General features: G+C 35.1%; 1 protein-coding gene across 1 annotated transcript in view; it reads right to left on the bottom strand.

The window, feature by feature from the left end:
* The window catches only part of LOC132796044 (uncharacterized), a 38829-nt gene that overhangs the window by 7173 nt on the left and 5442 nt on the right, over positions 1 to 26214 (bottom strand). Inside the window, exon 3 of the mRNA XM_060807060.1 lies at positions 11544 to 11744. Within this exon, the coding sequence (XP_060663043.1) occupies positions 11544 to 11744 (201 nt within the window). The remainder of the gene's footprint in view (positions 1 to 11543; positions 11745 to 26214) is intronic.

The following is a 26214-nucleotide window of genomic DNA, read 5'->3' on the forward strand; positions in this document are numbered from 1 at the left end:
TAGCACATGCTTGCTCGCTTTGAGAGAGAGAGAGAGTGCGAACAGCGAATCAGGGGAAATCTTTAAAGTATATATTTCGGTTATCCAAAAGCACTCCACTCAATGCTCAATGAAACTCACTCAAAGAGAGAGTGCGAGAGAGAGTGAGAGAGAGAGAGCGAGTGCTCACAGTTGACGCCTGCGCCGAATGCTAACGACGCAGAGTTTGCGACGCTGACAGCGACGGCAATAGCGAAAGCAGCAGCAGAAGCAACTGCACATTTATGTTGCCTACTTTTCAGCGCGGAAAAGAACACAACACAACAGAATAGAATAGAATAGAATACGATGTGTGTGTGTGGCTGCCAAAAGCTGCTTGCTGGTTACTTTTGTTGCGCACTTTTGCGGTAAATTTGTTTTTTTTGAATTTCTTGTTTTTGTTTTTGTTTTTTGCGTTTTAAGTTGTTATTGAAATATCAGGAAAAGTGCTTGGATTGCGGCTGCAGAAACCCGAAAGCGAAGTTTCAAAATTTGAAGCATAAAAACAATAACATCTATGCGATGCTAAGCTCCATTGATTTTGTGCCCCGTTGTCAACAACTTTAAGTTGTGCGCTTGTAACTTGAAACTCGCAGCTAATTAGCCATTTAAGCTCACCAACGAAACCAATGAACTACACGCTGTCTACTCAATTAAATTAATTGTGCACTTTAGACCAACTTAAGGTTGCCTAATCTGTTCGAAATCATTATACATCTTCAGATAAGCTTACTTTTATATTAGCGCACTTTAATATTAAAGAAGTCGAATCGAAGAGCAATTAATAGAATCGTTAGCCGATTAGATTTATATAATTTTTGCGTCAAACTTATGCACAATTTAAAATTACAACAACAATTTAACAATTTGGAGAAAACTAATTCACAACTACATATATATAATTTATTATTACAATACCAATTCAAGAAATTTCAAATTGAAATTGTAATTTTCATTTGAAGAGTTGCAAATTTCTTATTAGCTAAATAAGCAACTGACTGCAAATGACTTTTTAAGGCATTCATACTAAGTATGCCAATATATAATATACATATATATAACACATATTATATTTTCTATATATTTAACGTTTACAATTTAAAGTAAAAATATTGATAATGTATATATTTTATATATTATTTACATTTTTTACATATTTTCCTTTTGCAATTGAAATGCAAATCAAAAGTAAGTGTTATACTTACAAAATTAATTAACATTTTTAATATATTTTATGTTGTCTCAATAACTAAAATACTACATTTAAACAATAAAGAAGCTTCTAAATGATTCGCAATTTTTAATGCAGTCTATACTAAACCAGGCAATTCCTTAATTTTAGCATTATCCAATATAAAATGTAAAATTTCATTCAAGTTTTTCGTTTATATATTATATAAATAAGTAATTTGTTTGTATGTCAATTAATTTATTTGTACTCATATCAATGACACTAAAACCTGTCAGCAGTGAGTCTATTTATTTGCTCCAAAGTCTGCCACAGGTGAGCTCCCTTTTTTTTTTGTCGTTCACTTTCCCATTTTCAAATTTACATAAATAAGTAGCTGTCTCCCCTTCTTCTTCTGCTTCCCCTCGCCACACTCTCTTATTTTCTGTGTCTTTATCAATTTCTAAGGCAGAGTTGTTGTCAAGTGTCTGTCATATCAGTATTTACACATATTTGTTGTAGATTTGCAAATTGTTTTGGCAAATTTGCTGCTATTTTGTAAGGCACGCCAAGAGGTTGACAACACCCCAATTTTGAGTCGCTGTCTCAGTTCCCGTTTCAGCTTTATTCCCCGCCTTCTCTACACGCACAATACGCACAAATTTACCGTTACACAAGTGTTGTCAACACATGCGAATGTGCGTTGGTTGGGGAATTGCCTCCGAAGGTGGAGGAGGAGGACGCACAAAGGACGAAGGACGAAGTAGGGCGGCCGTAACACATTCCACACACGCCCACACACATACACACACGCGCATAAGCATATGGCCGATACGTAACAGGCCGCAAGTTATTACAAAAAAAAAGTACGTGAGCAAGAAAAGGAAAGGGAGTAAAAAAAAATGTAGCATACATTCTCGGGCGCGCCAAAAAGAAATTGCAAAACGACAAGCGAGACGATGCGATGTTGTTGTTGTTGTTGGCATTTGGCAAACATATTTTCGCAAATGTTATAAATAATTTTAAACCTACACCTTGCCCCCACCCTCGGAAATCGAGTCGTGCCACATGTCAGCCCGAGGTCAGGGGTCACCCCAACAGCAGCAGCAGCAGCATCAGCATCGACAGCCTTCTTCACGACCCTTGGCGTATTAGTGTCGCATTGACACGTAAATTGACATGAAATTGAATCAATGCTGTAATATGTCCTTGGGGGGCAGCGACATATCGCCCCACCCCCCCTTTCAAACCGTGTTCAGTTCACAACTCGCAAAGCACAGCCCAACTCAATCCCCTTCGAATCGACACACTGTCAGGGCCACGGACAACCAAGGACGATGACTTTAAAATTTTCCTTTTCTGCCAGCCAAATTGAGCTGTAGGCCTCCCCCACGGGTTGGGTTCAACGGTTCACTGTGACTGTGCAAATTTGTCTGTCTGTCTGCATGTTTGATTATATGTACTAAATCATTTCGTTTTTGCATGAACAGCAGCAGCGGCAGGAGAGGAGAAACACCCGATGAGTTTATCAAGTTATTTAAAGACACAATGCTTAACCCTTTAGGGCGTTTACACATTGCTTAAAGCAACAGCATCCCACATTCAAAGCAAAGCAAAGCACAGTAAAGCAAAAAAAGCAAGCCAACCCCCGGCGAGTTTATGAAAATAGCATGGGCAAAAATGAACTTCAAATGCAACTCATACGCGTGCCAAAGTTATTTATTAAATGGCCTTTCCCAACGCCCTCCCCTCCCCCCACTCCACGTATCAAATGTAGTTACGCTTATTAGAGCGCAGCGCTTAAATTTAATGCTTAACGAATGATCCCGAATTGCGATAACTGAAGTTCAAAGATTAAACTGACCTAACTAGGTCAGTTAATTAGCCAATAATTTGAACTATGCGAGTAAGTTGTAAACTTAATATTACATTTCATTATGCTAACCAACTAAAAATTGACAAGGGAGTAGAAATCAATGTATAGAAAATATAATTTAACTTTCTTTGCAATTTAAACAAGTATGTTTGAAAGACCAAAAAGTGTAAATAAGAAAAATGGAATGGAATACTTTCTATAATCAGCAGAAAATCTTGGGGTAAACAAATTTTTATATATTAATTTATATTTCTAATTTAATCAGGTTCAACATTTATTAAATTCTGTTGGCTGATTCCAACTTTCTCTCGAGATAACCCAATTATAGTTATAATTTTTAATAAAGGAACGATTTTCCAATAAAGTTCTCTATAGAATAAAACTATTTGGTCAAAGAGGTTCTCTACAACGAAATTCAATTTTTGAATATAGCCATTAAGTTATGTAGAACTTTTCATTGTGAATGTCAAAAAACGCAGATAATAATATACTTAAATATATATAATATACTATGGATGCATAAAGACATGCAGCGATATAAGTCATTAACAAAGTAAGCTCTAAGTAATCATTTAGTAATCGGTTGGGTGTCAAAAGTGCTTGACAAAATTTTGCATGCTTGCGTTTTATATGCTGACTGTATGCTTGACTAAGCGGACGACCAAGAAATTCATGGTAAGTGGGCGTGGTCCAGCAGTAGGGCTTCTCAAAGATTGCCAAACTTGTTTAAGTGCGCGTTTAAGCAACTGTTGCTCAACAGTTGATCAGAGTAAGCAGCTGGCAAGTGATTTGTTTAAAAGTGTGAAAAAATCATTGCCAAAAATTTGATTGTAAGTTTGTCAAATGCATGTGTTAATTAATGTGCTAAGTGGGCGTGGTCAGACAGGTAGTATATTTTTAATAAACTGTTGCTAAACGGTTCGAACTCTTTCTAAACAGTTGCGCCGAACCTCAGAGAACTGCAAATCATTGTTTTTTAAGCAATCGTATGAGAAAATGACTTGCCAAAAATTTCAAATTTTTTGTGCCAAATGCATGTTTATTTGTTTAACTAGGCGGCGAACCGCGATATTAGTGAAGGCGGACGGGTTAAGTGGGCATGGTCACAAAGATTGCTCGGCCAGATCACGCTGCTTTTGATCAACTGTTGCTTAACTGCTGAGACAATTGCTAAACAGTTGAGCAGAACTTAAAGTCATTGCTAGCAATGGATTGAAAAATGGCTTGCCAAAAATTTGCCAATATCTGAGTCATATGCCGTGAGCGAGTTTACTTAGGCGGCGGACCGAGATATTGGTGTGGGCGGATGTACTAAGTGGGCGTGGTCAAGCAGGAGAGCTACCCAAAGATTTCCGAACTTGCTTTGGTGCTTCTACACAACTGTTGAGCAACAGTTGAGAAATTAGTTGCTGATAATCAAATGGCAATCTCGCAATTTGTGAAAAAGTCGATGCCAAAAATTTTGAAGTATATCTGTCATATGCAGTGTGAGTGTTCGACTAGACGGCGGACCAAGAAAATAGAATATGCGGATTAGCTAAGTAGGCGTGGTCAGGCAGGCAGGAACTTCACAAAGATTGCTTAGCCAGATAACGATGCTTTTGATCAACTGTTGCTTAACAGTTGAGCAGAACCTCAGAGCATTGCATTGCATTGATCGTGTGGGAAAATTACTTGCCAAAAATTTGTGTTTTTTTGTGCAGAATGCATGTGTGTGTGTTTGACTAGGCGGCGGGCCGAGATATTAGTGAAGGCGGACGCGTTAAGTGGGCGTGGTCAAGCAGGAGAGCTTCACAAAGGTAGCTTAGCTTACTTTGCATACTTTTGATCAACTGTTGATCAATAGTTGAGCAGAAATGTAAGAAATTGACTTGGGCAAGTTGCAGATTTGGGTCTGCAACTGAAAATGTCATTGCCAAAAATTTGTCCCTATGTGATTCCTATTCAGTGTGATTGCTTATTAGTAAAGGCGGATACGATAAGTGGGTGTGGTGAAAAAGGAGAGTCTTACAAAAGATGGTGTATGTGTTTCTAAACTACTTAGAATAATATAATATTTATCAACGCTTCGCCTTTATATGGCGTCTGGTTTTGAATGGTTTATGATTTCATAATATTGACAACTTAGAATAATAATAAATCCTAAGCTAAAGAACTATTTTCAACGCGGTTTTTTTCTTTGTATTTAACCACTTTATCGCAATTATATAAAAAGTGGATGTGTTATTGCCTCTTTCAAATATTTCCCATATATTTTTTTAAGCTTTTCTGTTAAGAAGTGAGACAATAATAAATATAAAAATATATTATTAAGCATATGTTTACAACATGGTATAATATTAAGCTGTAACTGCCACTTAAAAAATGTAAAAGTCTTTAAACATGTTCATTACGATTAACAACAAGTAAGAAAGCTACAGTCGAGTGTACTCGACTGTGAGATACCCGCTACCCAATTTGATTAAAAGCAATATATTTTGCGGTATTATTCTCAAAATATACCGAATATACTGCAAATATACTAAAAAATACTAAGAATATACCAAATGTTATGTTTGGTATATCGATATAGTACACCATTCAAAATATACCATAGACGACACAATATACCAGATTGTCGGCCAAAGCAACTAAGACCCCTAGTAAATAGGCGTTTTTGCCCATACAAAAGTATTTCTTTAATAACTTCCACAATTTTTATCTGATCGCAACCAAATTTTCAGGAATCATAACTACTATAGTAATTATTGTATATACCAAAATTCGCTTTAGCTTTAAAATTACGCTTGTTATTCGATTTTTTTGATTTGTGTGGGCGGAAGTGGGCGTGTCAAAAATTTGAAACAAACTTGATCTGCGTGCAAACATAACAAATGCTGTCAAAAAAAATTATAGCTCTATCTCTTATAGTCTCTGAGATCCAGTGTTTCATACGGACGGACGGACAGACACACAGACGGACAGACACACAGACGGACAGACGGACATGGCTAGATCGTCTCGGCTGTTGACGCTGATCAAGAAAATATATACTTTATAGGGTCGGAGATGCCTCCTTCTACCTGTTACATACATTTCCTGTCGGCACAAAGTTATAATACCCTTCTACCCTATGGGTAGCGGGTATAAAAATGACTCTATGTAACTTATAAATATTATAAACCTGATGAGCTGACCAAAGTTGCCTTTGCGATGCTAGGCAAATACTTAAAATACCAGAATGTCAGCCAAAGCAGCTTAGAGCCAATTGCAATTGACATATTTTACCAAACAAAAGTATTTTTTTAAATGACTTCTACAATTTTAGTTATAAGTTATAATACCCTTTTGCTATATGGGTAGCGGGTATTCTGTCTTGCCCGAAAAGCATAAATATAGAATTGAAATTGGTTGCCGAATGCCGTCAGTTGACTTCGCAGAAGTCGTAAGTACTTTTAAGTACTGCACTAATACAGCTACCAAAAAGGACTAATACGCCAAGTGAGCACATAAGTAGATACACATACATACAACAGCCAAAAAAAAAAGCGAGTGTACACACATCGTATAGTAGATGATGGTGAGCACTTTGATCTTTGCCTACTGCTTTGACATGCTGCAAACAAAAACGCACATAAAAGGCAGACGGCGAAAGGGTTTTAAATAAATACGAGAGAGCAACATTCGAAATCTTAAATAAAATGTATACAATGTAATTGCAGATGCGCGGGGCAAGAGAGGGGAGGCAAGAGAGGGGAGGCGACCCTCAAGACAATGTGTTGGAAAATGAGTTCAAGCTGAAAATTCATTTAAAACATTAACACACAGTGAGAGAGAGAAAGGGGGAGAGGAGGAGAGGGAGAGGGAGAGGCACACCCGCACACCAGTCGCTGCTATGTAATTATGCACACATGCGTTTACTTGCCGATGGGTTTTATGACATAAATTACATCAAGCACAAAATTTTAATATAATTTTCACTAAAAACGCGCGAGAAACTTTTTTAGTTACCGTCGTCGTCGTCGTCGTCGTTGCTGCTGCTGCTGCTGTTCGTGATGATGATGAAGGCAACTTCAAAAGGCTAGGAGTAAAGAGACTCACACACACACACACACACACACACACACTTGCACACACACACACACGTGGCATAGAGAGGGTCGCGCGTGTGTGAAACAGGATATCCGTTGCGGAAGTTACAAATTTTCCACTTTCCACACTCGTGACATGGCCCCAGGCACCTTGCACTCCCAAAGAGATGGCTACAGAGGGAGGATGGTGTCGGGAGGGGGTGTAGCGGGCGAAGGGCGGTCAAGGCGTGGCACTAATGTGCCCTGCTTACGACGACGCCATTTTATATTTATTCTGTTCCATCAAGAAAAGCACTTGCCTGCCTTTTTCTGACAGTTCAACTATTTTAGCCCCGACGAAAATGGAGAAGAAGAAGGAACGAGCGAGCGGGAGAGAGAGAGATAGAGAGGTAGAGAGGAAGAGAGAAAGAGTGCGAGTCCTTTTAATCATTTGGCAAACTTTCTGTGACACGCAGCACTCCAGAGTCAACTACATTTTGTGTATGCCAAAAACTACTCGTCACACACACGCACACACACACACACACACACACACTCGCGGCATTCACACTCACGTACTCATGGATAGTGCTTTGACTGCCTTTTAGTTTTTAATGTAATTTTGAGACTTCTTTTTTTTGTCGTTGTTGTTCTTTTTGTTGTCGTTTTTGTATTTTTGCTGTTGTGTCACTTTGCAGTTTCGGGTCGCAAGTGCGAAAAGTTGGCGTCAAAGTTTTTCAAAAATTATTTCCCCAACGGGGTTTTCGAAACATTCTTTTGCTGAATAAAACTCATTGAGCAACTTGACAAAAACAAAAAAAAAAAAAAAAATACATATAAAAAACACAAAACAAAAAAAATTTGGGTGTGTATTAAAATTCATTTCGTCTGCCTTAAGATACATCACTGATTACCCCATTAAATAAAATAATTCACAGCTTTAGAAATATCTAAATGGTGTTTAGAAAATTATACAAAAAATTTTAATAATAATTAAAGTAATTATACCATTTATATTATATATTTTCAACTTTAATTCATTAATTTTTATTTAAATAAAAATATATATATTTGAAGGGTGAGAACAACAAATAAAATCAAAAAGTGTTACACAATTATTTATTTTTAAGTTACCTTGAATAAAAGCAAATTAGTGCGGTATTATATTTGTAATGTACTGCAAAATACTAAAATGTAGTACTATATCAATATACCAAATGTGGCCTTCAGTAATATTTGGTATATTGGCATAGTACTACATGCAAAATATACCACAGAGTGCTAAAATATACCAGATTTTAAGCTAAAGCCACTAAAACCTGATATTATCGCAAATTTTTTTAAATTATAAATACTGCAGTTATTATTATCCGTAGAAAAAACCGCTACGCTTGTAATTCGATTCCCGGCGTGGCAAAAATATGAGACAAACTTGTTCTGCCTGCAATCATTACAAGTTCAGTCGAAAAATTATAGCTCTACCTCCTATAGTCTCTGAGATCTAGGTGTTCAAACAGATGGACGAACGAAAAGACGGACAGACAGACAGACAGACAGACTGTTCTATATCGATTTCTATATAATGAAAACATTACAAAAAAAAATATTGTTTAGAAAAATGCAGCCAAGAGTTTTTGTATTTCCTAAAAATGTTTAATTGGCAAATAAAATAATGAAATAAAAATATTATGAGCGAGCACTTGCCTAAACGTATTGACTGTCTGGAAATAAATGAATGGGTTTATGAGCTTGTCGACGTCTCCGTCTCCGTCTCTGTGTGTTGCTATTTTTAAAAGTCTCACACCCTTTGTTGGCTGCAAGCATAAAAATTTAAGGAAGGCAGCAGCAGAAAAAAATGTAAAATAATAAAGTCATAGATACACTGAGCCTTTGCACCACCACCAAACAAAGCAAAGCAAGGCGAAGGGAAGCGGGGGGAGGCAAGACGAGGCGTGGCATTCACCCACTTGCTACCTCATAAATTTCATAGTGAAATTGTTAAATTTTAATAAAATCAAAGCGTATCAAACGAGATTTGTTCACCAGGCGACGACGTCGAACTCGAAGTCGACGCCGACGTCGACGCCGACGGCAATGGCAACAGCAGAATCAGAATCAGAAGCAGAAGCTGAGGCAGGAGAAGGAGAATCGCTTCTTGTAGTCATCTGTGCCATCGTCCTTGCGACGTCGTTATCCTTGTTCGCAGTCTGGTTATATCGCGTGTTTATTGTTGCAACAGTCGCGCGCGTCGAACGCTTTAAAATAATTTAAGGCAAACGCCCGCTGTTCTCTCTCTCTCTCTCTCTCTCTCTATCTGTGTTTGCGAGGGGGGTTCAGAGGGTTTCTGCTCGTGGTTCAACATGCGGCGTTCTACATATCGAGGGGTTGCATCGACCCTTCCCATCGAAGGCTCGAGTCAAAGTCGACGACAACGACGACGACGACGTCACTGTTGTTTTGTGACTCGTTAAAGGATTAAAATCATTTTAATGGATTTTTCAAGCTGTTGTTTTGTTTTATAATTGTCGCATCTATTGTGTCACTGTTTCTTCTTTTCTCTTTCTCTACATATATATGTATGTATATGTATATGTGAGAAGTAGGACATACTTTGCACTCTGTGCCGTGTGTCAGTTAACAGCACAAAAAAGGCAGCGCGAATCGTTTGCACGCCTATCAAAAGGACTTTGCGCCTGGTTGCCTGCTCATTTGTCATCATCATTGTGATAATGTCTTCGGGGTAGAAATGATAGCCTCGAAACCTGTTCTCTTCGGTTTGCTTTCTTATAAAATAAATGATATATGTGCATCTATTCGTGTGTGTCGAAACTAAATTCGATCGTCTATTAACAACAAAAATATATTTAATTAAATTCAAATAATAACTTGCTGACAACTTTAAATTTAAACCAATTATTTATTATGAAAATTGTATTCACAATGTTTAATGAGACTATTCTTAATTATTATAAAGTTTATAATATAAACGCAGTGTTTATTATTTTAAATGAAAAAATGCATCAATTTACATAAAATTTAAAACAAACAAAGGTTGCCATGATAATATTGAAACAGACAAAACTTTAATAAAAAATATAAATTAAATGTATAAATTGAATTTCTAATGATAATAAAAACTGTAAATTAAATGCATAAATTGTATTTATAAATTTAGGCGGCACAATTTCATCAATTTTAATCTAAATCGATAAAAAAAACATTTTAATTAAAACAAGCAATAAAATGTCATATTAAATATAAAATAGGTATAGGTAAGCAATTACAATATATTATGTAATAAAGTAAAAAAAAATATATGTATATTTAAGAAGTGTATATTATATTTATAAATTGTACTTAGAGTTTTAAATAACGACAACAACAACAAACAATACAATTTCATAATAATTGTAAAACAGATAAACCTAGATAAAAATTACTATATAATATATGTATATTGATACTTTTTTTGAATAATGTATATTACATACACAAATAATATTTATAGTTTTAAAGAGAACAAATTCACAAAATTTACTTAATCTTAAATGTAAAATTTTCAATTTAAAACAAACAATAAAATTTAAAGAAATTCTTAAAATAAATGAAGTAAGATAAAAACTTATAGTCTCAACAAATGCAATATTCACATTTCTCTTAAGAAAAAGTATGTATACTTATATAATATATGTATAATATATATATATAATATATATAATTTGTATTTGGAATGTTAAATGGAAGTATTCTTTACTTAAGTTAATAATTGAATGCAGCCAACAAAAGATTGGAATTCTATATAAAACAAACAACTAAATTGAATGATGATGGTACTAGACAAAATAATAATGTTGACAAAAAATGTACTATAAGATTTTATGAATTTTATTTACAATGTTATAAGAGACTGCTCTTTATTATAATGTGGAACTGTAGCTGTTTAAAAGATACAAATTCAAGAATTTACTTATTCTTTAAAACCAACAATAAAACTCCTTGCTAATGAAAATGCTGAAAAAAAAAATAAATTGAGATACAACATTTATAATTTAAGAAATGTATTTTTAGTAAAGTTTGCTTTACACAAACACAACTTCATGTCTTAATGATTGTAACCTGAACTGTTGTGATTGTAATTACATTATTTATATAGCATTATCCGTATTGGAAGGCAGAGGTAATTTAAGCTAATCCATTTGATTTGCATGAGTTCCAGGAATCGCTCTCATAGCCTACGGTTTGACGGCCATCTAAGCCAGCTAAATAATAGTCATATTAATTTACAAATGACTTTATAAAACCCAATCACTTTTATCCGCTAACCCTTTCTTGCTGTCTTCTTTCATTCTTTCGGCCTAACGAGCATGAAACGCCGACGGCGTTGTTTCCCCTTCTCACCCCAAACTCCAAACTGATTGAGAGGGTTACTTACCTGGCAACTTAAAGGGCAATCCAGCCATCAGTGGATCTGGGCCGAAGCGTTGTGGTCCAAATGCGAACGGATGAAAGCCCTGATGACGCACCTTGGAACGCGGCTCGCGGGGTCCATCGACGGTCACCTTGATGGCCTTCGTGTAGGTGGCGATCTGTATGGGATTCGTTGAGATGACAATTGTCAGCGTAAAGCTTTTACCTGCAACACAGCAAATGTAGAGGAGGCCATTTATTAATAAGTTCACACACGATGTAAAAAGATAACTCTATTCGAATTGTCATTTATGACATCTTTCATTGCCATGGCTATGTTTAGTACAGCACAGAGTGAAACATTATATTAAAATACAACAAAAACAAGTAAGAAAGCTACAGTCGAGTGTGCTCGACTGTGAGATACCCGCTACCCACTTTTAATAAAGGCAAAATATTGCGGTATCATTTTCAAAATATACCGAAAATACTAAAAAATACTAAAAATATACCGAATGGTATTTTTGGTATATCGATATAGTACACCATTCAAAATATACCATAGACGGCACAATGTGCCAGATTGTTGGCCAAAGCAACTCAGACCCCTAATAAGTAGGCGACAATTTTTATCTGATCGCAACCAAATTTTCAGGAATCATAACTACTATAGTAATTATTGTATATACCAAAATTCGTAACTCTATCTTTAAAATTACGCTTGTTATTCGATTTTTTGATTTGCGGGGGCGGAAGTGGGCGTGGCAAAAATTTCAATCAAACTTGATCTGCGTGCAAACATAACAAATGCTGTCGAAAAAAAATTATAGCTCTATCTCTTATAGTCTCTGAGATCTAGGTGTTCATACGGACGGACGGACAGACACACAGACGGACAGACGGACATGGCTAGATCGTCTCGGCTGTTGACGCTGATCAAGAATATATATACTTTATAGGGTCGGAGATGCCTCCTTCTACCAGTTACATACATTTCCTGTCGGCACAAAGTTATAATACCCTTCTACCCTATAGGTAGCGGGTATAAAAATAAGTAAGAAAGGTACAGTGGAGTGTATGTGAGATAAAAGTAATGCAGTGCAGTATATTTCATAAAATATTTAGTATAAAATTAATATACCGCAAAGAGAGCATAAAAAATATACCGAAAGCACTATTTCTTTAATAAAATACAAATTAATATACCACAGAATACTAAAAATATACCGAAAGATATTTTTGGTATATCGATATAGTACTATATTCAAATATTGTCGATTGCAAATTTCTAAAAAATAATTATTCTGTATTCGATACTGAAGTTATTATTGTCTGTTCCAAAAATATACTATATTACTCAAAAATAACCGTTTAATATTTAAAATATTTATATTTTAATTATATTAAATATATTTATGATTTCCATATACATGATTAAAATTCACAATCCAAAAAAAAAAAAGAAAACGATTTAGATTTATTTAAAATGAAAACAAAATAATCATTTAATTGATTTATTAAATTTCTATGAAAACAAAACAAATTAAATTCGTTTCAGAGAATAATAATCAACATAATTCAAGAATTGAATTACTTTATAATTAACTTAAAAAAATATTCCCTTTTTTTATTTTTAGAAGAATATTTTACATTATCTCCGTCTTCAAAATGTTCCTTAAGGTATTTACATTACTTTACATTGACTTTAATAATAAAAGAGTGATAAATTTTCAAATAAAGATTTTCATTCATAATGAATTTGTTTGATTCAAAGCATTTCTGTTTGAGTACTCGCAGCAAATAAACCGAGTTATTCGCGAATTGAAAATGAAACCCAGCTGAGCCAGCCACAAAAATTACACGAAATTTGCGCAAAATCCACAACACGGATACCCCAGAGATTTTTGTTGAATTGCACTCACGCACACGATTCATCGACTGAATAAATGAGTGTCCAGTCAAGCTTTTAGCCTGCCCAAAATACACTCATGAAGTCATAGACAAACTCATAATTATCGGTTGTCGGTCCTTGGTCCCATTGTCTTTGAGTCTCGTCTGGGGAAATTCTGTCAATGCTGGCCAAAATGCAGTGAATGAATGCCAATGAACGAGTCGAACGCAATAATAAGTCGAATGCGGTGACTTTGACATGGCAACTACTACAATGACAATGTCGACGACGACGACGATGATGACGACGATGACGATGAGTATTGTGGATGCCGTTGGTCCTTCTAACACTGAGAGATTAGCGTTGCCATAACAGCCATAACTTCAATGGACTCCATTGTCGGCCATCTCGTCAATATTCATCAACTTTCTAATGCCAACGGAATGCGAAAGCTACTGCAAATGCGAATGAAAATCAAAATCAAAATGACAGCAGCAGCAGCAAAGTCCTTAAAGGGGCGTGAATTCAGAATTCATTTGGCAAACACTTGACGCGTGTTGCGAAAATATTGGAAATGAAATGCTTTGCACTTGAATTCGGCTACTCAAGAATGTCTTTAATAATTCCGTCTAAATATTTATAATCTTTTTAAAGAATCTTATATTCCGTTCTATTCTATTACATTCGACTGTCTATTAGGAAAACGAAAAAACAATACTTTAACAGCGTATTTATGGATAGTTTGCGAATGTAATATAAAGCTATATACACTGGATAGTAATATTTAAATCATAATTTTCAAATAACAACAGTATAACAATTTCAAGTCTTTCATTTCCATCATTTATTTGAGAATGAACAAGCTAATCAATGATTCCTGATTCCAAAAAAGTTTAAGGTAGCATTTCAAAAATATTTCCTATAGGAAAGCACATAATATTGATTGAAGATTTTATACTTGATTTAAGAACGTCTTCATATATGAGTTATCAACATTCAACAGTATGGATATTTACATTGCTTTTTCTATAGTATGTATTATGGTATAATAGTGTCTATAAACATACATATATAAATCACTAGGACATTAAAGTTGTATTCCAAAATATTGCTGACTTCACAAATAGTTTAATATAAATTGCATATTTATCACAAATTTGCAGTAAACAAGTAAGAAAGCTACATTTGAGTGTGCTTGACTGTGAGATACCCGCTTTCCATTTTGCATAGAAATAAAACAGTGCGGTATTATTCCTAAAAGATACCAAATGGATGATATACTGCAAAATTACTAAAACATATCGAAGGCACTATTTAGTATATCAATGTAGTACCACATTCAAAATATGCCATACATGAAAAAATATACCAAAATATAGGTGTTCATACAAAAGACTAGTTCTGCTTATTTCTATTGCCTGCAGGCACAAAGTTATAATACCCTTTTACCCTATGGGAGGCGGGTATAGAAATTTAATAATTTTCACAAATTTGTAGAAAAACATTGACCAAGCTTATCGATAATATACAAAAGCAACTTGAACGCAAAGTACTTAACTTAATCCAAAGAATATGCCGCTAACTTTTCGCACACTCATATATTGGGCCACACACGCACACGCACACACACACACACACACAGACACATGTTGTTGTCTCATTGGTTGTCAAATGCGTAACTCATTTGCAAGTTTTTAGCCAACATCAACGCCATTTTGTTGGCACATTCGAGTTAACAAACAACAACAACAACAACAACAACATCACATGAAAAGTAAAGAAAGTTCTTAGATTAATATTAAATTAAACGAAGCATGCAAAAAACGCACGAAGGCGGCAATCATTAGAGCATAAGGCGTGAGGAGAGGAGAGGAGAGGAGAGAGACAGAGTTGGGCCTTTAACAGTCTTATACACCGAGTCGAAGGCATTCAGAAGCCAAAACAAAAATATTACCAGCTTCAAGCTGTGTGTGTATGTGTGTGTGTGTGTGTGTGGCAGAGTGGCAAGTGACGGCTGGTGGCAAGCGGCAGAAGCAGAAGCAGAAGCAGAAGAAAACCCCAAGAAAGCTACACAAGAAAACAAATGAACATAAACAGGCGAAACGAACCAAGAAAACCAACAAAATGAAATGAAACTTTTTTAATTATGCGCCCTTAACACACACACACACACACACACACATACACACCCCCATGCCAGAGGACAAGCAACAAGCGCAGCAGATGGAGGCGTAATTGAGGGCAGTGGAAGGGAGGAGGAAGCAAGAAGGAGGCGGTGTCAAACGTTAGCAAACTAGCAACAACGCATAGAGAGAAGCAAAGCCAGCAAAGTGGCTAAGACAAAAGGCCGCGACGGTCTGCGACTCGTTGCTCGGCGCCAAAATGAGCAAAAATTGCAAATAAATCTGTTGCTGTTAGCCAAAAACAACAACAGCAAGAGGAAGAGGAAGAGGAGGCGTGGCAATGACGCTGACGGTGACAAAGAACTTTTGGCTGCTAATAAGATGAAAACCATTAAAAGTCGACACAAGTCGCGTCCGTTGCAAGCCAAAAGCTCTCGCTTGATGGTCGAAAACGTGGTGGTAAGAGGGGTATGGGGTAAAGGGGGAGAGAGGAGAGAGGAGAAGGCTAGTGGACTGGCGGGTTAAAATTTTGTCATTTTCGCAACAAAGCAAAAATTATCACCACTTTGCAAAAGGCGGCGGCAACAGCAACGACAGCAAGGACAAAGACGAGGATGCTGTTGTGCACCCTTTAAAGGACCAACACACTAAGCTGTATGTGTGTGTGTGTGTGTGTGTGTGTGTGTATGGCTGTACAGTCGCTAAGTGATTTTAAAACAAAGTTTCGAAACGTTTAACGTTACACTTGGAAAATGCTTCGCTTAGGTCGCCTGCATTTTAACTTTCGATGCTGATAATGAAGCGCAAAACAACAAGGCAACAAGGCAACAAGACAGCAAAACAACAAGGAACAAACGCAGTCGCCTGGTCTCAACTCTCAACTCACAACTCACAACTCAGCTCTTACACAAGGGTTCCTGTTTTCTGTTCCTTTCATTCATTCGCCCTCGAATGCTTAGGCAATTTAATGGCAATGTCAGCACCACCTAACCACTGAAGTTCTCTTCAGTTGCTGTTGCTGTTGCTTTTGCTGTTGCTGTTGCTGTTGCTGTTGCTGCTAATGTCGTTAGTAGTCGCATGGCGCCATAATTATAATTTGACATAAGACAAGAAGTCTGAGGTTGACAACAAAATGACATTTTAAATACACACTTGGCAAGCCTTGTTGGCAGCCCCGACACATTCTGAATGGACATGCTCAGAGACAGCAACCCCCCCAATTCACCACTCACCACACCAGTCACCAGTCACCACTTGCCCCCCCTTTCCTATACCTGCCCAACCCCGTCCCCAACAGCAGCAGCAGCCATTAGGCTGTCGCTCATCTCTTAGCCAGAATGCTTGTATTTAGACACTTAACAGATCATAATTTTAACACTTTATCTAATGCCCTGCTGAGCGCTTGAAATGTGCCACATTTAATTGCTCCAGAGTTTTGCATTTCAAATCGTTTAATATCGCTTCAAAGCTGGCTTTTCGCTTCGCCTTAATTGAATTGAGCAGCAGCCAAATTATTCGAAAGTTCCAATAGACTTTCAAATAATATTTCATCATGGATTCTAAATAATGTTGGATAGTAAATGGGAATTTTTTAGTTTGTTTTAATGCTTTAACTTTCGAAGAGTTTTCGCTTATGAAGCTATTAAAAATATTGATTTTTTTTTTATAAATTTCAAGTGTGTATACAAAGAGCTCTTTAAATTACTTTTGTAATAATATAAAATGAACAAAAATGAATAAAAAAAAAAATGCTAAAATTTAAAGACAAATCTAAACATGAACATATGTATATATAAAATAGCCAATTAACAAATCAAGCAATGATGTCAAAATTTAAGTAAATATAAATCCAATATGTACTTATTTTATTTGTTATACTATTATTTATTTATAAACATACATTTTATTTAAGAGAGTATACATTAATGAATAAATTTGAAGAAGAATGTAAATTGAAAACATTTTTATTGCTTAAAATAAACGCTTTCAGCAATCGAATTTTAGATGCTTCGAGTGACAATCTGGAATGTTTAGTAGTCTTTAGTATATTCTAAATTTAGTACTATGTATATCAATATACCAAATATAGCCTTGGGTATATTTTTGTATTTTGCAGTGCATGGATTTGGATTATTTTAAGAATATGTTAATACTGCACTCTTATTCAAAATTGCTAGGGAGTATCTCACAGTCAAACAGACTCAACTGTAGCTTTTTTACATTTATTTTAATTTATATTTAAACCTTCTTTACGACTGCTATAGACAAAAAAAAGTACAAATTCCACGTTTAGAGTAGAAATTAAATATTCCGCATATAAGAAGCGACAGACAAAGTTAAAGATAGAGTCATAATATGGAAGCAACGCTCAGGCCATACATAGCTTCATTCAGACTCTTGGGTATATATTATAGAATCTGAGTTTAAGTCTGCTGTTTTAACTTCTTCTACTTCTTCCTCAGTCTGTAGTCTGCCATAAATATTCATATGTTTATTTTATACGTTTTGCCAACACAAAACGTTGCACTTTCTTTTCGCTGTCGCCAAAATGAAATGAGGGAGAAGTTTCCAGTATCCCTTTTTTTGTTTTTGTTTTTGTTTTTGTTTTTGTCCTCGGCTCATGATACATTTGTTGTTGTTTTCAGCTTTTCGCATTTGTCGCCTGGCTTTTGCCCTTTTTGACTGGAGCAGAAACAGAATCAGAAGCACGGTTTAATAATCATAAATTGTAACCCCTTTTAGCGCGACTTTTGCCCCCTTGTTGTTTGGTTGCTCTGTTGACATCCGTTTTGTTCTTTGGCAGCCGTTTAACCCGATTTGTAATACATGGCCCAAGGGCCAGTTGTTGTTGTAGTTGTTGCTGCTGTTGAGCTCTGCCATTGATCAATGCGAAAGTTTACCGAAAAATGCCAGCAGAGACGAAAAAAAGGAAATTAAATTTCCAGCAATGGCAAAAATTATATTGGCAATAAATGAAGACGCAGCAGACGCGACCAGACATGACTCGACTTGACTCGACTCGACTCGCTCGCAGCAATTACGTTGCGTGGCGGTGGTGGAACTGAATTTATCCGCTCCGCTCTCATGTGCCAAGGATGCGACGCCAAACAGGAAGCCGGAATCGACGTTTATTAAAACGGAAACTCGAGACAACTGTGCGGCTGCTGCTGCTGCTACGTCGAAAAGGAAAAAAAAACGCGACAAAAGCGAAGATGGCGATGAAGATGAAGACGATGAAAACGACGTTGGTGATAACAAGGACATAATTCCGACTTTTTCGCCAAAGGCAAAGCCAAAGGCAAAGGCAAACAATGTCCTTGGGGCGTCTGCTTGCGATGCTACCTAACTGATAAGCTGCTCTCTATGGCGCCGTCGTTGTGAAAATACAATTTACTCCCTCGTTTTTTGACCAACGGCTGGCTGGCTGGATGGTTGGCTGGCAAAAGGCCGCTAAATTGCAATTTTAAGATTTAAGCGTGAACAATAAATGTCTCATAATCTGTAAGTAGCTAAATAAAAGCGCCCGCAGGCAAACTGACTTAAAGGCAGCGAAAGACCGACGACGTTCGTTGTGCTATTTAATTTAATTTATCGCATTTTAAACAGGCGACAAACAATAAAGTGAAAGCCAAAGCAAGAATACAATACAACAAATTTATTTGTTGTTTTCCTTTCCTTTTTTCTCCTTTTTTTTTTTTTTTTTTTGTTCTGTAGGCTTGACACATTGATTGCGGCTTTGTCTTTTATGTTTGGCCTCTAACAGCCAGCGGGAGTTCGAGTTTCAGCTTCAGATTCAGTTCGAAACTTGCCATAAATCTATCTCTGGGCTACATCACAATTTGTAGACGCTTCAATTGATAAGCAAAAGCAGCTCGATTGAATTATTAGTTTTCGCTTTCTCAACAACAACAACAGCAAAAAAAAAAAAAAAATTGTCGCCAATTGGCTTTAGAGCAATTTGGGTTCTTCAAAATGAATGATGCCGTCTTATAAATGAATTGCAGCTTTTTTTAATCAATGGATCAATTTTTGGTCAATGCCAATTATTTGTGATTTAGGTAAGTGCTGCTTTATAGATAGTTTTAAAATAAGTTATTTTACTCGTAACTATCGTATTTATGTAGTATATTATATTTATTTAGTACCCAGCAGCCAGTACTCTCGTCTCTATTAAATATAGTATTAAATACTTGATTTAATATAATAAAATAATAATAAAATATTTATCGCATTTTAGTAAAGATTTTCAACCACTTTCGAGTCCTTATTCGAAACATTTGTATGCTGAATTTTAAAGTATTTTTCCCCCATAATAGTTTAAGTAATTCATATTAACACAAATATTTCTCCAATATTGGCAATAGTATTTATATTAAAATAAGCATTTTGGGATTTTCCAAATACTATTTGTGTATCAAATATTTATAGAGTCAAAGGCCCTATATTTACTGTATAAATTTAGTATTTAATACTAGATATACTAAAATAAAATAAACAAGTAAGCAAGCGAGTGTGCTCAACTGTAAGATATTCGCTTCGCATTTTGAATAGAAGCAAAACAGAGCGGTATATTTTCTAAAATATAGTGTATATATATATATATATATGTATATTCTAAAATATACCAAATTGTAATATCACATTAGCACTAAAAATATACCGAAAGATATTTTTGATAAATCGTTATAGTACTATCATTTAAAATATACCATAGAATCAAATATATACCGGATATTCAGTAAAAGCAACTAAGATTCCATTGATGTAAGCGTTTTTCTCCATACAAAAGTATATCTTAAATAACAGTCATGCTTTCTTCTGTTACATACATTTCCTGCAGAATATTTAAATGATTTAAATTACCATTGATATTACCTTCTTAAATTTTAAGTATTGTATATATATTCTTAATGTTTTTTGTAGTTCTTAATTTGAGTTTCTTTGAATTCGTTGTTGCTCAGTTAGCGATTCAAGTTTCTACGTAAACAGATTATTGAATTTGTGAAAAGCCATGTGAACAACATAAAATTATATCTCATATATAAAATCAACTTAATTTGCATTTCTCATTTAAAAATTGAAGAACCTCCTCAAATATCTTCTTCTTAATGAATCTTATTTGATAGTTTTTATTAAAGAAGAAAAAGAAACCGATTTTGTTTTTAATTTATTTAATCAGTTTCTTAGTTTTATTTTGAAAATTTCTGTGTAGAAAGGTGTGAAATTATTTGCAGTTTCTTGCTACTTATTATGCATATTTTATTCCAGTTAATGGTTTATAATATAAACTTGATATTTACACGAAATTAATTGGAGCACTCTCTCCTTATCTCTCTCTCTTTCTATCTCTCTCTCTCTCTCGCGCTCTTTCTGTACGGGTTCTGTGTTGTACAGTTCATCACCTGTAGCCCGGATGCGGGTAAGAAAAGCCTATGACACATTTCATTATACAAATATCAATTAAGCCCATTGCAAATACTAATTGTAAGTGTGTGCGAAGGACATTTGCTACCACCGCCATCGCCACCGCCATCACCACCACCAGCACCATCGAAAATAGCAACAAGACACGCACACACATGGACCTTTCCTTTCCTTCCTCTACCCCCCACTCCGCCCAGCTACTTCCCTGAGTGCTCTGAGTGGCATGTGGATGGCATAAGGGCTGGCTCAAGGCTGCAAATGTTAATGAAAATTAAAAATTCAACATCAAACTGAGCGACGAAAGGACGAAGGATGAAGGACGAAGGACTCTAAGAACACGAGAGGAAAAGCAAAGCACAGAGCATTGGATTCGTCGTCGACGTCGTCGACATCAAACGAGCTGACGAATCTGCCAAAGAAGAAGCAGAAGCAGAAGCTAAAGCACATATAACATAATATACACAATTTTCGGAGGGAGGGGGGGCGGAGGGGTTGGAGATGGGATTTTACTCTAGAAAGAAGTGTTAATGTGTTATCTGATTTATTTATGTTAAGCTCATGAGTATGTGCATATATGTGTTTGTGTGTGTGTGTGTGTGTGTGTGTGTGTGTGTGTGTGTGTGGTAATGTGAGTGTGTGGGCTTGCAAATTGCTTGAATTTGTGGAAATCGTGACTTCAATTAAATTCCATTCGATACTCAAGGAATTTTCAACTGATGATGCGCAAGTAATTTCGGAAATTGGATATTGTATGCCAATTGCAAACAAGCAAACAACATACACACACACACGCACACACTCTCACGCACATTTGCATATAAATGTGTGTGTACTTTTGTATTAAATCAAATTTTAATTGCGCATACTTGTCCCTCAGCAAATATTTGCAGCGAGCTCGTCGCCTTTGACTCGTCTGCGCTCTGCTCTCAAAATGCTTTAGCGACAAGGAATTTAAGGCACCAACCAACCATCCAACCAACCAACCAACCAAACACACACACACACACACACAAACACATACATAGTCAACCAATGCTCTGCAAACAAACATTATGAGCAAACAAACAAACAAAACGAACAAACAAAAAACAACATTTTAATGCTTGGCCCATCGACGCTTTAATACTCTGTCCACCTACTAGAAAATTCCATAGCTAAATTTCAGTACTTTTCAATGAAAATGCAAATTGTGATATAAGAAAATAATATTAATAATAATAACAACTCAGCTTCAAGAATTCAACTAAAAAATTTCAGCACGAATAAAACAAGCAATATGTTAATAAATAATTATTCTTTGCTATTAGCAAAAAAAAAAAACAATTTGTTTATTTTTATTATTTTTTTGTTTTTATTTATACATTTAAATTATGTTTGCTTTATCCCAAAAGTATACAATTTTTTAAATAATTTAATTTATATATTTAATTTTAAAAGGAAATATAAATATATTGCTTACAAATTTTCAAATTATGCTTTAAAGATTCAAGTATAACTTCGTAAATTTTGATTAAATCAAAAAAAAAAATCATACAACAAATTTAAATGAAATCGATCATTAATATAATATAAATGTTGTTCTTGTGAAATTAAAAAGTAAAACAAAAAAAAAATGAATAAAACTTTCAATTAATTTTAAAATGTTTACGGTTGTAAAAATAAATAAACTACAAAAAATCAATGATTTTCTATAAAATAATAAAAACAAAAATTGGGGTTTAACTCATTTTTGAATATTCAACTGTTTTAATAAATAAATTAACAAGAAAAAACAATGATTTAAAATCAAATATATTCTATTTATTAATCCAAATTTAAATTTTATTTTTATTAGTATTGGGCTATTGTAATAAATAAATATATACTAAATAACATAATTAAGGATTTTAAACTAAATACAATCTATCAAACGGATTTTTAGCTCAACTCAGTTTAAAACTTTTAGTGCTGTTAGAAATAACTAACTATAATTATGAATTTCTGTAAATTAAAAATATTCTATAAAATAAATCTCAATTTGTAACAAAATTATTTTCTATAAAAGGCGACTATCAAAACCATTTTTAGTTTTTGTAGATGTTAATCACTTAAAACAAATAAATTAACAATAATAAGAAGGAATAAATTTAAAGAAAATGCTTTCTTTAAATATAATTAAATTTATCGTTTGAATTAACTTTAAAATTTTTAATGTTGTAATAAATAATTAGCTACAAAAAGTGAAAAGATTTTCTATAAAATGTAATCAACCAAAAAAAAATTGTATTTTTCAACTAAATTTTAAAGTGTGAAGTTCTTATAATAAAAAAAATGAATGCTAAAAAATAATCGAATGAAACTATTGAAGGTAAAAACAGAATTTTACAGCTGTCTCTATTCTCAGTTTCATGTTTGTCTTTGTAAAGCATTGTTTAAAGTCCGTCAATAGTCAATTGAACTACTAGTGTTATTATTAAATTCCAGATTCATCCAAGCTGCAACTTAATATATAAAACGATTCTAGTATAGCAACTAAAATATTCTTAGCTGCTCCATTCGGCGGGCTGAACGAGGTGAACGTTGGTCGTTGGACTAAGACCCAAAAGAAGATGAAAAGTTTCTAAGCGGCTGCATTGCAAATCTGTCAAATGTCAGCGCCAGCAGCGACGTCAACGTTGGGCTCATTAAAAAAAACAAAAACACACACCAAATGTATATGTATTAGAATAAACTCGAGCTGAGAGCTGAGCTGTGAGCTGTGAGCTGTGAGCTGCTTCGGCTCGTCGGCTGTAGTTGACACCTGGGAAACTTTGCTGGGCGCACAAAATGGCGGCGACGATGACGGCGACGGCGACGTCGGCAGCGACGTCGGGCCTCTGTGCAACCATTATGGCCGGGTGTTTATCACATTGCTGCTATTAATTAAGCTTAACGAGGTTACCGTTCGCAACCACACCCAGTCAAGTCGCTGCCACTGAGATGATGGTGAACGCGTTCTACGTTCTACGTTCTACGTTCAACCGGGGGCGGCAAGTTTTGCAGCTTTCTCGCTCTTTCGTTCTGTTGGCCTCTTAAGCTAAATCCCCAGGCAACTTCATAATGAAATTTCGCCCTCATCTCATTAAAAGTCTTAAGCATTTTGCTGCCTGCAAATTGATGCGTGCCAAAAAAAAAAACGAAAACGAAAATGAAAATAAAAGTAAAGTAAAGTAAAGTAAAGGGTTCTTTGAACACCAAAGTGTACACAGCAGCAGCGACAACAACAAATCAAACTGCCACGCCCATTCGAGAGGCAAACACTAAATCGAAGCGAGAAAAAAGCAGAGCACAATTGCAAGTTGCCAACGCTCTGGCGCATATTTAATTTTTAATGAAGTTTAATGGATGCCGGAAGCTTTAAGATGAAGCCCAGAGCTCCCTCTTCCCCCTCTCCTCACTCCCCTAAGTGCCAAGGTAACGCCAAGCGCGCCCAAATAAGTATGCTAACATATTATTTAGTTGCCAGTTGCCAGCTGTGTGTTGTCCTTCAAAAACCAAGTTAAGCCGACAGGCGCAACAACAACAACAACAATAACAACAAGAACTCTTCTTGGCCATGCCGGAAATACGTTTACTTTGAATGTTTTGAAGTCAACTTAAAGCTAGTGCGATTTATAATTTAACAATGCAAGTGAAGAGCACAAAATTGACTTCAGTATTAAGATAAAGCATTTGATTGAACATGGAAGAAAAAGAAACTCACATCATCTGAGCTAATTTATATACTTATTCATAACTATTATTTATTTGAAATAAAAAAATAAGATTCAGTTTATTATCGCAATAAGATTATTTAAGTGTTTGCTGATGTTGTAAATAAAATAAAAATTGTGATACGCATATAATATAATTAAAATTACCAATTTATATAGTAGATATAATAGAATAGAACCACATCGAATAAATAGTAGATATATAATGCAAATCAAAAATTAAATCAAAGTTATAATCCCATTTTGGGTTGCGAGTTTAAACCACAACCCGTGGAACAGTTGATTTGAGAATTAAAAAACAAAACTAATGTGTAAAAATATATGATAGAAAACTCAGATACAGATTGAAATTTCAAGAAATATTATTGTCCAAAAATTTGTCTTTCCTTTATTCTTTCTTTATTTCTGAATTAATTTCTTTCATTTTTTCTTGCTTCTTTTTTTTTATTTTTTCTTTCTTCACAAAAAAATTGAGTCATCACTTTTTCACAGCTCCGTTTGCAAGTGCATTAATTAACATTATTTTTGCAAATTTACAACAAATATGCGAGTTGGTGAGTCTAATGTCTACTAGAGTATGCCATATCTTTAGCAATTTCTTTACCATTACCAATAGCTTACCCTATCTGCAATTTTAAGTTCTTTATATTGACTTCTTAATAAAAGATTAAAGATTAAACAATTCTAAGTTTACTTATTACTGAAATTTCTATTTCATATAAATAAATTAATGAATATAAAGATAAAAAGAATTCGCCAGTTGATTCATCGAAAGTTCATTGAATTCCAAATATTTCAAGTTGCTGACGATGGCAAATAAACTTGAGAGAGATTAATAATAAGTTGAATGATTTATGCATTGCGACTCACTTAATATAACCCACTTAATGGAAATAGAGAAAAGCCCCAAAAATTGCAATTGCAATTGCAATTGTGAACATTACAGATTGCACATCGAGTGCAATTAACTAATGAATTGCTGCAGTCCATTTATGAGAGAGAGAGAGAGAATTGATGCTATTCTCGTTGTTGTTGTTGTTGAGGGGTTATATTGGGTTGTGTTTGGGTCCGACCAAATCATTTGGTGTCCGCTGCCGCTGCCGTTGCCATTGAAATTTTCAAAGCACAAACCTCAAGTGGCAAGGCGTTAGATGCAACTGAGCGATAAGCAGAGCGGCGTAATCACAGCGGACGCCAACTTACAGTTAATTAACATATTGTAAATGCAACAGCAGCAGCAACAGCAATAGCAAGAAACTAAGCTGCTGCTGCTGTTGCTGCATTGTTTGTTGCTAATGCACTTTGGTAATGCCCTTCAAAGTGCTTACACATCAATGTGCAGCGTGTGCAACATGCAACATGCAACCCAAGTAGCGTATACATATCTCATTTATATGCATATACCAATGATAATTACATGTGCTCTCTCTCTCTCTCTCTCTCACTATCTCTCTCTCGCTCTCTGTCTGTTGCTTTCCCCGTCCAGAGAAGATTTTAATTCATTAGTAGACAACGGGCAAATGCATT

This window comes from Drosophila nasuta, chromosome X (assembly GCF_023558535.2).
Source record: "Drosophila nasuta strain 15112-1781.00 chromosome X, ASM2355853v1, whole genome shotgun sequence".
NCBI lineage: Eukaryota > Metazoa > Arthropoda > Insecta > Diptera > Drosophilidae > Drosophila > Drosophila nasuta.